The following is a 14,844-nucleotide window of genomic DNA, read 5'->3' as shown; positions in this document are numbered from 1 at the left end:
GATATCAACCAGATATCTGAATATGCGAATAAAAATAGCCCTAAATTAAATTTAGCGAAGTCTTCTGTAATGATCTGTGGTACTGGAGCAAACGTTCAGTCCATTGACTTCAAACTATTGCCGGTCATGGCAATAAATCAGACCACTATACCTTATGTACAGGAGGCTCGTAATCTGGGAGTTATATTGCAAGCAAATCTTTCTTGGACTGGTCATGTAACAGCAATATCTGGCAAAGTGAATTTACACTTCATAGATTAAAATATCACAAGAACTCACTATCAACTGAACTTCGCATAAAATAAGTCTCTACTCTAATTTTTGCTTTACTTGACTATTGTTGTGTTGTGTATAATGACTTGTCACACAAGCTTGACTTAAAACTTCAGCGACTGGTAAACAGTGCGATACGATTCATTTTTGATCTACGTGGTGATGTACATATCACCCTGTATCGATTACGGTTGAAGTGGCTGTCAGTGTCAATCAGGAGGAAGTACTTTGTAGCTATAGTTACTTATAATATACTACATAACCATGCCCCGTCGTACCTACTCGAACTATTTCCTCTACATCATGATTCTGCTCGACATTCGTCACGTCTTCGCATGGCTGATACTTTTTATATTCCGTTACATAGAACCTGCATTTACCGCAACTCCTTCTACCTCACTGCTGTCTACCTATGGCATTCTCTTCCTCTGGACATTACTTCCTCGCCCTCATGTGCTGTGTTCAAGACCAAGGTGTATGAGTACCTCTTATCAAACGAGGTATCTGCCCTAGCTAGCCAGATGAATTAACTTATGGATAATTACCCCAAGTAACGGTATAGCCCAAGTTACCCCTGTGCGAAAAAAAAAAATGTTTATGAAATGCATCATTAGGTTACTATTCTAGCTTATTTTTATTTCATTTCATTTCGCTTATATGATTGTGTTTTTTGTTTATTCTACTTACTTTACTTTATTCTATCTAAATTTTTCTTGGTTACTTTATTTGTGTTCAATTTAATTTTAACTCAGTTTATTAGATTATTTCATTTTATTTTATTTTATTATACTTTAGTATACTTCACACGATTGTTAAATACTTTTTCTACTCTGTTGTTTTTCTCTTGCCTCAAAATGTTCTGGGGCATGATAAACCATTTATCTTTCTCTCTATCTATCTCTCCCTCCCTCTCCGTTTTTTTAGAACGCTGTGTCTGGGTGAGCCGGGACTCCTCGGTGACCAGCTTCGACTTAGGTCTGACCTGGTGAGACGCCGTGACTTGACCCGGACGGGCACGTTTTAGGTCCCATCTGCCCGGACGGTGACTTTCCTATCGTAACTTCTCAACTGAGGAGTTCGCCCGCTCCCGTGACTCTATGAATTGGGACTGCTTCTTTCCACCTGTCTCCGCTAATGAGCTGCTGCAGCGTCTCCAGGGCAATCTCACCACCGCCTTGTACCTACTGGCACCCACCCGCACATTTCTCTCCAAGCGTCGCGCCCCGCCCTGGATCACTCCTGACCTGCGGGCCCTTGAGCGAGAGAGGGATGCTCTCTACCGACGGTACAAGCGCACGCGCGACGGGACCGATCTTCTCTCCTACCGCGGCTCCCGCGATGCCCTCCACAGGCGCATCTCTGCGGCCCGCACCACTTTCTATGCCGACCGGTTGTCTAATGCCTCCGGCTCCCGGGCCCTCTGGAATGAGCTTCGATCCCTCGGGCTGGCCTTCTCCCAGATTAGCGACTGTGCCGGGTTCTCTCTAGAAGAACTAAATATCCATTTCGCGGCGGTCTCCTGCCGTCCTGGAGCATCTCAGGAGGTCGAGGAGTTCTTTCGCGGCCTACCCCCGCCTAGTTATGATGACACTTTATTCTACTTTGCCGACGTGTCTCCGGCTGCTCTTCACAGTGCGATCTTTCACTTCTCGTCTCAATCCCGGGGGGTTGATGACCTCTCACTCCGCAACATTAAGGACGCCCTTCCGGCCATTTTTCCATTCCTGCTGCTTCTCTTCAACCAGTCGCTCAACTCCGGTGTTTTCCCGGCGTCTTGGAAGAAGGCCCGTATCATCCCGTTGGCTAAGGTCAAGTCTCCCACCTCTCTCCAGCAGATGCGTCCCATCGCGAATTTATGCCTCTTGTCTAAGGTGCTTGAGCGCGTCGTGCTCCTTCAGATGCTGACTTATCTGGAGAGCCGCTCTCTACTCGACTCTCGACAGTCCGGCTTCCGCCCGGGCCTTAGCACGCAAACTGCCCTACTCAAGCTTGCGGACGATGTGCGTCGCGGCGTCAACGACCGCCTGGTCACAATCGTCGTACTGTTCGATTTCAGCAAGGCGTTCGACTCTATCCCTCACGCCTTGCTTCTCGCCAAGCTCAGGGCGATCGGCTTGTCACAGCACGCCTTGACTTGGACATCCAGTTACCTCCGAGGCCGCTCGCAGGCAGTGGTTGGCCTTTCTGGGGAACTTTCCTCCTGGGCATCACTTGATCAAGGAGTCCCCCAGGGCTCCGTTCTGAGTCCCCTGCTCTTCGTTGCTTTCATCAACGACATCGCACGCGCTCTTCGTCACACCGAACACCTGTTATACGCCGACGACCTACAAGTTTACCTGCAGTGCCCTGCAGCTGAGGTTCCGAAGGCCATAGCGCGCTTAAATCTCGACGTTGCAGCGGTCCAGGAGTGGTCTCGTGCTAACTCCCTCTCTCTCAACGCCTCCAAGACCCAGGCCATCATTCTCGGTAGCTCCTCGTTTGTCACTAGACTTAACGCTACGCCTCTTCCGCCGGTGGTAGTTAATGTAGTTCCTGTCCCCTTTTCCCGCACTGTGCGGAACTTGGGGTTAATTTTCGACAGCTCGCTCTCCTGGACTCCCCACGTTGATGCTGTGCCTGGGCGAGTGCACTTCGCTCTCTGCCAGCTTTCTGCCTCCCGTAAACTGCTCACTTTCTCCTTGCGCAACTACCTCGTAACGGCCCTGGTCTTCCCGCTCCTGGATTACTGCTCAGTAGTCTTTAATGATATTTCTGGCGTACTTAACACCCGCCTGCAACGTCTACTCAACTGTTGTACCCGCTTTGTTTGCGGGGCTGCTAAAGATGAGCACATCACTTCTCACCGTCGCGCTCTGGGTTGGCTCTCTGTGCGTGATCGCAGACTATGCTTTCTTGGTAGCCTGCTCTTCGGCGTCCTACACACAGACGTGCCAGACTATTTGCGTGCCCTCTTTGTCGTCCGCCCTGCCAGCGCACCTGGATCCAGCAGGCTCGTGAGGGGTAGCCACGCTAGTGAGGGTTGTCCCTCGCGGTTTCCGGTATCCTCTTCTGGGAGTCTCTCCCTCAGGAACTGCGTGAGTCTTCTTCAGTCGCCGGTTTTCCGCTCTCGCCTTCGACAGTTTCTGTTCGACACGGAATTTGACAGGACGTAGCCCCCCCTCCCCCCCAACCTTATCTCGTCTGACATCTTCTCCGTCCCTGGTATAGCTGGTTCAGGTTTCTTGCAGGTAGTCTTGTTCTTGTCCAACATTGTCATGGACATAATAAACAACTCTCTCTCTCTCCCTCTCCCTCCCTCTCCCTCTCCCTCTCCCTCTCCCTCTCCCTCTCTCTCTCCCTCTCCCTCTCCCTCTCCCACTCCCTCTCCCTCTCCCTCTCCCTCTCCCTCTCCCTCTCTCTCTCTCTCTCTCTCTCTCTCTCTCTCTCTCTCTCTCTCTCTCTCTCTGCCGGTGACGCGGTGACGGATAGACGTGTTTGAAGTTGCTCTGTCAGGAAAGTGAATAAGTGTGCATTTTGCTGCGTAGAGTACAAGCTATAATAGTATAGATCTTCAGTTAATCACTGGTTGTTATTGAGGTGCTTCTCCATTTTTTCTGGGAAGTGGTATTCTTCGGAAATATTGAACAATTATCTCTTCGACCAGTGGAACGGCGTGCATCTTCTGGGCTCACTGACAGTTTCATAGTTCAGCTCCGTAATTCGATCATTGTGGGTGTTCGGTCCTTTATGGATGTTGAGTGCCTGAGTCTAATACATGTGGCTAAATTTTTTTTTTTTTTTTTTATCAACTGCAAGTGGCGAGGAAGTGGTACTCTCTTCAAAACTTTCTCTTACAAGTTAGACAATTTAGCAGGATCGCTCGTTGCGGTTAACGTGTAACGGCTGACAGTTTGACATCGGTCAGCTGACCACAGTGACAGCTGATTTGCTATCAGCTGACTCAATATCATTGGCGCCTAATATACTGTGCTTGGACTGTTGTGTTGTGTTGACCTTCCCTCTCTTACTGTGGGTGTAATACAGACTAGTTATCTCTCTGTGTGCTGGTGAATAATACACTTCACACCACTCATTGCTGCTCGACCGTTATGAGTCTTGATCAAAATCGGTGTCCTATTTGTAAAAAGTTTACTTCACCGTCTGGCTCCTGCACTTCTTGCCAGAATAGAAGCCGAATGCCTGGCTCACTCTCTACGCGTAAATCTACGATGGTTGGCACTAACAGCAGAGGATCGGACAGTGGGGCCAACTCGAATTTGCAACCTTCGCTAGCGGATATCATGAAGGCTATTCAGGCGAATACGGCGGCACTGCATGAGTACAAGCACAGTCAAAATCGACAAACGGCGGAAATAATAAAATCATTAGAAGCCTGCCATGAAACTGCTCAGGCTAATTCTAATAAAATCGCTGGATTGGAAGCCAGGTTGGCGGAATATGATGCGCAAGGTGAATCCACTCGGGGTTCTCTGTCGCAACTCAAATTGCAGATGGATGCGCTGGAAGTCGAGAACAATAGGCTCCACCAAAAACTGGCTCTCAACTCGGTTGAAATTAGAGGAATTCCGGTAAAATCTAATGAGAACCTCTACAGTATCCTCAATTCAATTGGCAATGTACTTGGATCAACTCTAGATGCTGCAGATGTCAGCTCAATTTATCGGCTACCATCCAAAGATCCAACTCGTCCATCTCCAATCACAGCCGTTCTCACGCGCCGTGATACAGCGGTGAATCTAGTAACCTGCATCCGGAAGCGAAGGGGTAAACTGACAACGCGGGACCTGCAATGGAAGGACAACGAGGTTCATGACATATTTGTCAGCGAAAGCTTAACTCCGTTATCGCGTAAACTCTTTGCTGCGGCAAGGGCAGCCAGGCAGGCGAAAACTGTCATGTATGCCTGGACAAAGAATGGCAACGTCTACGTGAGAGAAAGGGATGGGGCACCACTTATACACGTCGTCAAGATTACAGATATACCTACTATATCTTCGTAGCAAATAGTCCTACTTACTCCTGTTTCTGCCAACTTATTCGCTTACCTGATTGTATTAGGAAATTGGCTTCACCTGTTAAACTTGCTTTTTGTCTTATATTTACATTACTTACGTTGCGCGTTAATCCTTTTAGGCCTTTCGGCTTCCGTCTTTAACCTCACTGTATGATCACTGTGTATACTTATGCCAGTCTGTCTAGCTGTGCTAGGTTGGGCCATGTCTCATCGATTTGTTTTGTTTTTCTTGCTAAGTATTATATTTTCAATGGCTATGTGTAAGTATATTGATGTCTGTCACGTGAACGCCCAATCGTTGGTATCTCATATTGATGAGTTTCGGGGTTATTTCTCCTCAAAACAATATCACATCATTGCCGTATCGGAATCCTGGCTGAAACCTCATATAGCTGATCAGGCTGTTCACTTACCGGATTACAATATTCTTCGTTGCGATCGCACTGGCATTGGCGGAGGAGGTGTAGCGTTATATGTACATAGATCATTGAAGGCGAAAGTTCTTGTATGCTCCTCTTCTGCCTATTCTGCAAGGCCGGAGTTTTTAATTGCTGAAATTTCCAGCGCATGTAGGTCTAAGTTGGCCTTCAGCGTAGTGTATCGTCCGCCAAAGATTGGTTACATGTCAGACTTTGAGGAAGCTTTCCTGCAGTACAGTCAAGCCTATAAAAGTAATATTGTCATGGGTGACTTTAATGCAGACTTGTGTTCGAATAGCTTTGATGCTAATAATCTTAAGTCATTTTTTTCAAGTGTGAGTATGGATATTGTTCCTTACTGCCCGACGCATCACACTGCTACAAGCAGTACATGGCTTGACGTCTGCGCGGTTAATGACCTCTCCAAAGTCTCGGGTTATTCACAATTACCTGTTGCCTTTTTATCAAGTCATGACCTGATTAGTGTCAGTTTTCTGTCTATTTCTGATAAGATTGAACCACGCGAAATCATATGTAGAGACTTCAAGCTCCTTAACTCCCAAGCCTTTAAACTTGACATTGAAGCCTGCGACTGGTCGCAGGTATTTACTGCTACCTCGATTGACGCCAAAGTTGACCTACTAAATACTTTCGTACTAGAGACAATAAATAAACATGCTCCAGTTCGTAAAGCCCAGCTAAGGCGTCCTCCAGCTCCTTGGCTGGATAACAATATTAAGACGCTCATGAGAGAGCGGGACGCTCTCTACAAAGCATTCCGGAGAACTAGATCACTTGTCGTCAGAGATAAATACCGAGTCCTGCGTGGTCGTGTCAAAGCCTGCAAAAAGCAAACACTACATGTCGAAGTTTAGAGGACTCAAAGATCAGAAGTCAATATGGCGCGAACTTCGGAGTATTGGAATAGCCAAATCGAATGAAGACAATGTGCCTGGGAATGTATCTCTAGAAGACCTGAACAACTTTTTCGCTGAACCTTTTGAACGCGACAGGCATGCCAGCACTGTGGATAAACTAGCTACAATGACGTTGTGCCTTGTACCCTTCAGAGACGGTAACTTTTATTTTAATTCAGTAACTACGGAATGTCTCATGCGTAATTTGTTCAAGTCAAAATCTAATGCTAAGGGCATTGATGCTATTCCACTTGCCTTTCTGAAACTATGCATGCCTGCTATACTCCTTCCTATACTTGATATATTTAACTTCTCGTTGACAAACAGTGTCTATCCCACACTCTGGAAAAGCTCGCTTGTTCGGCCTGTTCCAAAGATTAAACACCCCAGTAGTAAGCAGGACTTTCGGCCTATATCCATTGGCTGCTCACTTTCCAAATCGCTCGAGCGAATAGTCTTCGACCAAGTTTCTGATTATCTTGATCTTTATGGTCATCTTGATCCGTACCAATCGGGATTCAGGAAGGGGTAGAGTGCGCCGTCTGCACTTATTAGGGTCACCGACGATATAAGGCGTGCCATCGATGATAGGAAATGCACAGTGCTTGTCCTCTTCGATTTAAGAAAAGCTTTCGATATGGTAAACCATCCACTCCTTGTCACTCAACTTGCGGACCTTGGATTATCTAGCTCGGCCTTGAATTGGTTTCTCTCTTATCTATGCGACAGAAAACAGGCTACTGTAGGACATGACGGCAATCTCTCTTCATGGCAAGATGTCTCATGCGGTGTACCTCAGGGTACTGTTCTAGGGCCTCTCCTCTTCTCTATTTTCATTAAGGATATGCCCCTCGCGCTGAAACACTGTAAGCATATGATGTATGCGGATGACTTACAGATATATTTACATTGTTATCCTGATGAGCTTCCTCAGGCTGTGGAGAGAGTTAACGAGGACGTCGCGATGAACCATGACTGGATGCTGAAGAATATGCTATCACTCAATATCTCTAAAACGAAAGCACTCATAATTAGCAGTGCTCGGTACCGCAGCTCAATTGAATCATCGTATGTTCCTCCTATCCGGGTTAAAGATGAGGTTATCCCGTACGTCGTCCAGGCCAAGAATCTGGGTGTTATCATTAACAATACTCTGACTTGGTCGGAACACGTGCTGTTTATCTCGCGGAGAGTGCATAATACTCTTTGGCAATTAAAATCCAATAAAGAACTTCTGCCAACTCGCCTGCGGTCCTCGTTGGTAAACTCGCTAATTTTACCTCTTTTCGACTACTGTGCATTAGTTTATTGCGATTTAACAGCTGGTCTGGAGCTTAAGCTAAAGCGCGCCCTCAATTCTTGCGTGCGATTCGTATTTGATGTGCACAAATCTGAGCATATCAGCCCATACTACCGTATGCTTGGATGGCTTGATTTGGCTGATAGGCGAAAGTACCTGTTGGGAACTTTTCTGTTCAATACTATGAGTCTCGGGTCACCTAGTTATATCTCTGATGAGTTGGTTTTCTTGTCAGCAATACGTCACCGATTCACTAGAGGTGACCCAAAGGATCTGTTTGTTCCTTTACACCGAACAACTGTATACCAAAGATCGTTTCTTGTATCGGCTTGTGTCCTCTGGAACACATTGCCTACCTCAATTCGCGAATCATCTTCCGTAAATGTCTTTAGGCTAAAACTTAGGGAATATTTGGCCAGTAATACTGTTTAATTCTATTCAATAAGCGCAAATTTGATTTAGATATTTTCTATATATTGTTGTATGTTTATATAACACTATATTTTATTTATATTTCATTTTATTCTATTTTTATCTTATTTTATTTTATACTATTTTATAAGGATCGTGCGTGAAATATAGAGGCAGCACGACTGTCGGAGCGAGCGCTCTCTGGTGTTTGATTGGTGAACATAGTGGGATCAAAACAAACATTTATTAACATTAAAAAAAAGTTATAACTATGGAGAAAATAATAAAATATGGATTTCAACCTGTAGTTAATAATATTGTACATGGCCAGAACGATGAAAAAGGCAAAAAATTATTCGAAGCAAAGCATGTGTACGGTGTTGTTGAAAAAACGAATAACATTAGAACTGTCATAACCGGTAAAGTTGTGCCACAGACAAGTGTATCAAATCTTTATGATGTGACAATTTCTGTACGTATAAAAGTAAAATAAATAAATTTTTATTACATAAAAATTAGAAAGCTAGAAAATTTTTTTATTTATTTATAAGAATAATTATAGAATCATTATTTTCAGGTTGATACAAACCGACACGTTAGTAACGCGGTTTGCACCTGTAAAGCTGGTCTTGGGGGCAAGTGTAAACATATATGTGCGTTAATTCTCCCGAAACATCGTCATCGAAAACGAGTCATTCTCAGCAATGGGGTAAGCCTACTCAAAAGCAATTACTAGGGTACGACAAAGGTGAAAGGATGTCTAAACTCTTTCCTCTCCCAGTTTTGTCTGCTGAAATGACTCAGTTAAAACCTATCAAACTTACAGTAGCAAGTATGCCTGAATCTTTGAAAAATACACCGCTTCGAAAAATCTTGGAGCTTGAAGAGAAAGAAGATATTGTAATAACACCAGCAGGATCAATGTTAGAAATGATACAAATTAAAGCTAAAGAAGACCTCGAGAAGAAAGCAAAAAAAGTAGTAAATGATATATTTACATTGCAAAATTTGAATGTAATATTTAGTCAGGAAGTTATGGTTACCAAGGAAATATACACATTCTATCAAAAAAAGATATGTTGTGATGCTAGGACAGCATTAAATTTAAGTATTTTAACTATTCAACAATCCAATAGCAGTGAATGGTTTGCACAACGAGCACTACGAATAACTGCTAGTAATGGATACAGGTTGAAAGGTCAACGTTTTAATGTTGAAAAAGTTGTGACAGATATGTTATACCCAAAAATGATTAAAAATGCAGCGATGACATACGGAAAAAACAATGAGGATTTAGCACTAAAAGAGTATCAACAGGTAGTTGATCCAAAGTGGCAGATTGTTAAAGTTGGTGTAATAATTAGTCTGCAACAACCGTGGCTAAGCTGTTCTCCGGATGCAATCCTCGTTTATGGGAATGAAGTATGGCAAAAGCGACTTATAGACATTAAATGTCCATATACTTGTCGCAATATTCCTGTTTGGGATGCTGATTCAAGCCAGTCAAATGTTCCATATCTAAAAGTCGATGAGAATGGATTACATTTAAGTACAACGCATTCGATTAACATGCAGGTCCAACTTCAGATGTATGTGACTAATATAATGTTTTGTGATTTGTACGTGTACTCGCCAAAAGGTAGTATGTTATTTACCATTCAACGTGACAATCAATTATTGATGAACTTAGTACCTCATCTTGAGCAGTTTTATTTTACCCAATACATACAAAAATTATACTCCAAATACTCTACAGAGTAACAATACATTTATGATTATCATTAGTACATTACTTTTTAGCTATAAATAATAAAATGACCAAAGAATAATTTTGCAATCGACCAAATGTGATACTAAATTGATCTTAAGAATAGTTAATTATAAATTGCAAGATTAATTATCAAAGATAAGTATAAATTTGGCAATATTGAAAAAATTATATAGTAGTTGTTATTTCTAAAACTGTTGAGATTTTCAAATTACGTAAGATTATTTTTATTATTATCTTAAATTTATAGAAATCTTTTAAAGAAATTATTTTTTGTACGAATTAATTACGAATAGTTCTACAAATGTTATCTTCGTTAAAAATATTTAAAATTACTAGCAAATAATATAATATAAAAATATTTATCTTTTATCAGCTTGTACTTACCTTGTCAGAGTTATTATAAAACAAAGAAATTATGAACATTAAATGTGAAATTAATTAAGGAAATAAAACCTTTGCTTTTTAGAAACAATTAAATCATTTTTATTCAATACAATTAGAAATTTGATTCAGTTTTTACAATTGTTTGAAAAAGTTTTATTTGTCAACATATTTTTCTTTAAACAATGGCTTCTGTACATTTACCAAAGCACAAATAACAAAAACAATTTCATCAATATGAGGAAATAATGAATTAGGTACTTTTGATAGAATTCTAAAGTCCTTAATTCGTTGATTTACTCGTTCTATATGTATCCTCACAGAAGCAATGTTGTATGTTTCGTCAACTTCTTCAGGAGTGAATTGATCTTTGTGGCCAAAAGGAGGCATGATAAAAATAGCATTTTTATTTTCGACTTGAGTTTTAATCTGGGGAAATCCTTTGTCGGCAAGAACAACGTCACGGGGCTCAATTAAATCAATTAAACCACAATCGTTTGTAATGAAGCAATCACCAGCACGGCCACCATAACATTTGGAGACATAACTTATAAATCCATGTGGCGCACAACCCACCATAAACTTGACAGTATGATGATGTTTATATTCAGAATACATTAATACTTTTTGTCTAACTTCTGGTGGCACTTCAGTGTAAACTTCAGTACAATCAATTATCACACGCGTGTCTGGGTAATGCCGCTTAAAAGATTCTGGTAGAGATGCACGTATTGTTGATTTTGATGGCCAAACTATAAAACTTTGTAGCAAAATATTTAACTGCTGTATGTGTTTCACAAATATCCTATGTGCAGAAGTTCGATGAATATTGAAAAGTACTGCCAATGCAGTAAATGATAAACCCGTCTTCAATTTGACTAATGTTATCAGGAAACTTGTTTTTTTGTCTACTTTTGAGGCTTTACAGTCTGGCAACATAGTTAAAAGCCATGAAAAAATTGCTAATGTCACACCCGTTAAGCTGCTCATTGCCTCGTCGGTACTAATTGAAGGGAGTCCATGAAAACCTTGACAAGATTTACTAAGATCTATATCTATTGGATCACAACTCGAGTCTTGAACATTTTTTAGAATTGGTATTTTAGCTTCACACATTTTATTTTGTGTTTTTTTTATTGGAATATTTACCTGTACTGATGCCGTGCTTAAAGCGTTATTATAGTTGAGATTACAGAAAAAATATGTCAAATCTTCATAAACTTCGTCTGTGACTATCTCTGTTTGACAACTTATGCTCCGTTGAACAGGCTTCATCGTAACAGTTTCAACATGAATTTCGATCTGATGTTCTTTAACACTACTTGCACGTTCTTCATCACCTGGCTCCATTACTGTATCTATCGTATTTTCAAAGCTTATATTATTTCTATTTTTTTCACTGACAATACATTTATTGATGTGGACTGTGTTTGTTTCACGATTTCTGACTCGTTGGAAACGTTCTAAGGATTGAATGTTTCTTTTTATATTTTCACGTCCAGGGAAAATCGAAGGAACATAAGATGGATGTAATGGATGCTCTGATTTTTCATTATTTACAAAATGGGTACTACAAATTCTCGTATATTTATTTGGTACCCAGTCTTTTGGATTTTCTCTGAAATCAAAGAAAAGAATAAAAAGGTAAGTCATAATTATAATATAAATGTCACAAATATTTGAAATTTCATCAACAAAATGATCGATTTTCATATACGTCGCATTTAAATGTAATAATTTTACTGAATGTTACAGTTCATTTTTTAAAATTTTAATTAATATTATACTTACACGTAATTTTTCACTGCATTCAACCACTGTTTACGTTTTACTATTTTCCATGAGGCTACTAACACGCTCTCTGGAAATTTATAAAATTTCACTTCCACACCGAATCCACGATCTTGACGTGATGTATTATTACATCCGAAAATACAACAATTTTTTCTCGAAGCTGACATTAATAAAAAAAATTTAATATATTTTGTTTACAATTATTAAAAAGTTAATCACGTATGTTTACGTTAAATACATGATCCCAACTGCTTTGGATACTTGCCACTAGTTGGCGTAAAAGTCTAGAAGCACGGTCCCTATTTTTTTTTTTTTTTTTATTTTTTTTTTTTTTTTCATAGTGAGCTGTACATGTTCAGCGCATTTGTGTTGTCCTTAGGGGGCACATTGCTCCAGGACATTTTTAATAAATGCTTTTCTCCCTCCCTCCCCCCTCCCTCCCTTCCTCCCACCCTCCCTCCCTCCTCCCTCCATTTCACGAGATGACACTACGCGCCACTCATCACGTCTTGGAACAGCTCATACTTTCCATGTTTCTCTCTATAGGACCAATATTTATTGCGATTTCTTTCATCTCACAGCCGTGTATCTATGGCATTCACTTCCTCTCGAATATAACTTCTTCACCCTTTGTTATTGAGTTTAAAGAGCGATTATATAATCATTCACTATCGTCCGAGGAATCTACCTACAGTGTTTTAGATATACTTCAGATTAAATTAGATCAGTTTTCACTCAAGTAATAAGTCTCTATCGATATTTATGTATACATACATATATATATACACACATACCTTACATCTTCATCTTTATCCTCTTTTTGTTTCATTAATTTTGTTTCATTAGTTTCCTTTATTGTAAACTACACTAATCAACCACTGTTTCTACGACTGATCTATTTCTTTTACTATCACATAATATTATTATCATACAGCGCATTGCAGCATTATTGGTATTATTTTTCATGCTATTTATAAATTTATTTTATAAAATTACAATTTTGCCCCAAAGTTTTCTAGGGCATAATAAAGCATCTATCTATATCTATCTCTCTCTCTCTTCCGGTTTACTGACTGGTCCATGATTGGAAGAAAAACAGTAGACTCCAAACAAAGAGATGGCTGAAGCTGACGCTAAGACATACACAGCAGAGACCAAGAAAATAGCGCCGGGTTACAAAGGTAAGCCTGAGAACTTCAATCCTGAGCACCACCTCGCTTCCTCTACTGACCTACACCACATTACTGGCTCTTGACCCAACGATCCTCAGGAGGAATATCTCATCTGTCAGGATGATGGGAAGGTTAAATGCGGTCTCAACCACCACGACCAGTGACAGCAGACTACCACCTCTTGCTATCACTCTTTCTTCGCACGCCCTCGTCCGATCCACCATAGCAGCCAAGGCCAGGAGGCGTAAGCTGCAAACGGCGACCTGGACAAAACTCTCTTGGAGGAAGCAAGAGCTTTAGCACCGGAACACTAAGGGCTCATCAACATCAACGAGCTGCTTCCTCCAGATGTCCACAAGCTGAGAGTCAGAGCCAGTATGGCGGCCAGAAAGAGACGGGGGTTGCACGCGTAAGTGAGAGACGGGAGGATTCTCATCCGACGGTCCAAGTGACAAGGTGGTCACTATCACTAGCGACGAGGAGCTGAGCGCTTTTTTAGAGCGCCTACCGCCATCATCACAACCAACACCGCCAGCACAGACGACAACGGCAACCTGAAGATGATTGATATCATACCACCTGCACCACCAAAATCACACACACTTAACTCATCTTCATCACAGCACACCTCCAAGGTAATACTGTCCACGGCTCTGCGGGTCTGTCATTTCAATGCCAGAGGAAGTGATGGTATCCCGCAAGTGGTAATATCTAAGGCTCTACCAGTGCTTGCACCATTATTATGTACAATCTTTAACCTTTCACTGAGCAAATCACGCTTCCCATCGGCCTGGAAGAGATCTTGAGTCCGCGCGCTGAACAAGACCACTTCACCAACAGCGATTACCGAATATCGTCTAATCTCCCTTCTCTGCTTTCTGCCCAAGGCGCTGGAGTGGCTGGTGCATAAGCAACTCACGGAGTACCTTGAGTCGAGACTATTTCTCGATGACATGCAAACTGGGTTTCGCACTGGTCACAGCACACAGTCGGGCTTGATCAAGCTGACTGATGATGTCAGGCTTGGCATTAACAATAAGAAGGTAACACTTCTACTCCTTTTTGACTTGAGCAAGGCGTTTGATACGGTGTGTCACGTCCAGGCTCCTGAGAAAGCTTTCTTCGTTCTGCTTCTCCAAGCAGGTCAACCGCTGGATCGCCTTCTATCTTTCAGGAAGAGAGCAGGCGGTAGATAACAACGAACTCTCCACCTTTCGTAGTTTGAATATCGGAGTCCCATAAGAATCAGTACTTGGTCCCTTACTATTCTCACTGTACATAAATGACATCAGTTTTTGTCTCGACTCCGACATCTCTCGCTTGATATACGCGGATGACCTGCAAATATACAGCAAATGCCACCTTGAGGAGCTTGATTCTTTATCCGTTAAG

At 41.8% G+C, this 14,844-nt stretch overlaps 3 protein-coding genes across 3 annotated transcripts; all 3 read left to right on the top strand.

The window, feature by feature from the left end:
- The first annotated feature begins 4,481 nt into the window (after positions 1 to 4,481).
- On the top strand, positions 4,482 to 5,273 carry LOC138191188 (uncharacterized). The gene has a single exon (XM_069137384.1). It carries the CDS (start codon positions 4,482 to 4,484, stop codon positions 5,271 to 5,273), a length of 792 nt encoding a protein of 263 aa, XP_068993485.1.
- A 270-nt stretch (positions 5,274 to 5,543) lies between these two features.
- Positions 5,544 to 6,581, top strand: LOC138191187 (uncharacterized). The gene has a single exon (XM_069137383.1). The coding sequence runs from the start codon at positions 5,544 to 5,546 to the stop codon at positions 6,579 to 6,581; it is 1,038 nt and encodes a 345-aa protein (XP_068993484.1).
- An 886-nt stretch (positions 6,582 to 7,467) lies between these two features.
- Positions 7,468 to 8,355, top strand: LOC124222292 (uncharacterized). Its single transcript, XM_046633113.1, has one exon. It carries the CDS (start codon positions 7,468 to 7,470, stop codon positions 8,353 to 8,355), a length of 888 nt encoding a protein of 295 aa, XP_046489069.1.
- Positions 8,356 to 14,844: the final 6,489 nt, after the last annotated feature.

The sequence above is a fragment of the Neodiprion pinetum genome, chromosome 6 (assembly GCF_021155775.2).
Source record: "Neodiprion pinetum isolate iyNeoPine1 chromosome 6, iyNeoPine1.2, whole genome shotgun sequence".
In the NCBI taxonomy this organism is placed as follows: Eukaryota; Metazoa; Arthropoda; class Insecta; order Hymenoptera; family Diprionidae; genus Neodiprion; species Neodiprion pinetum.
This window is presented reverse-complemented; position numbering and strand designations above follow the sequence as displayed.

Excerpts from the sequence above, each read along its gene's own strand:
- LOC124222292 (XM_046633113.1), top strand. The coding sequence starts at position 7,468 with ATGCCCCTCGCGCTGAAACACTGTAAGCATATGATGTATGCGGATGAC.
- LOC138191187 (XM_069137383.1), top strand. The coding sequence starts at position 5,544 with ATGTGTAAGTATATTGATGTCTGTCACGTGAACGCCCAATCGTTGGTA.
- LOC138191188 (XM_069137384.1), top strand. The coding sequence starts at position 4,482 with ATGGTTGGCACTAACAGCAGAGGATCGGACAGTGGGGCCAACTCGAAT.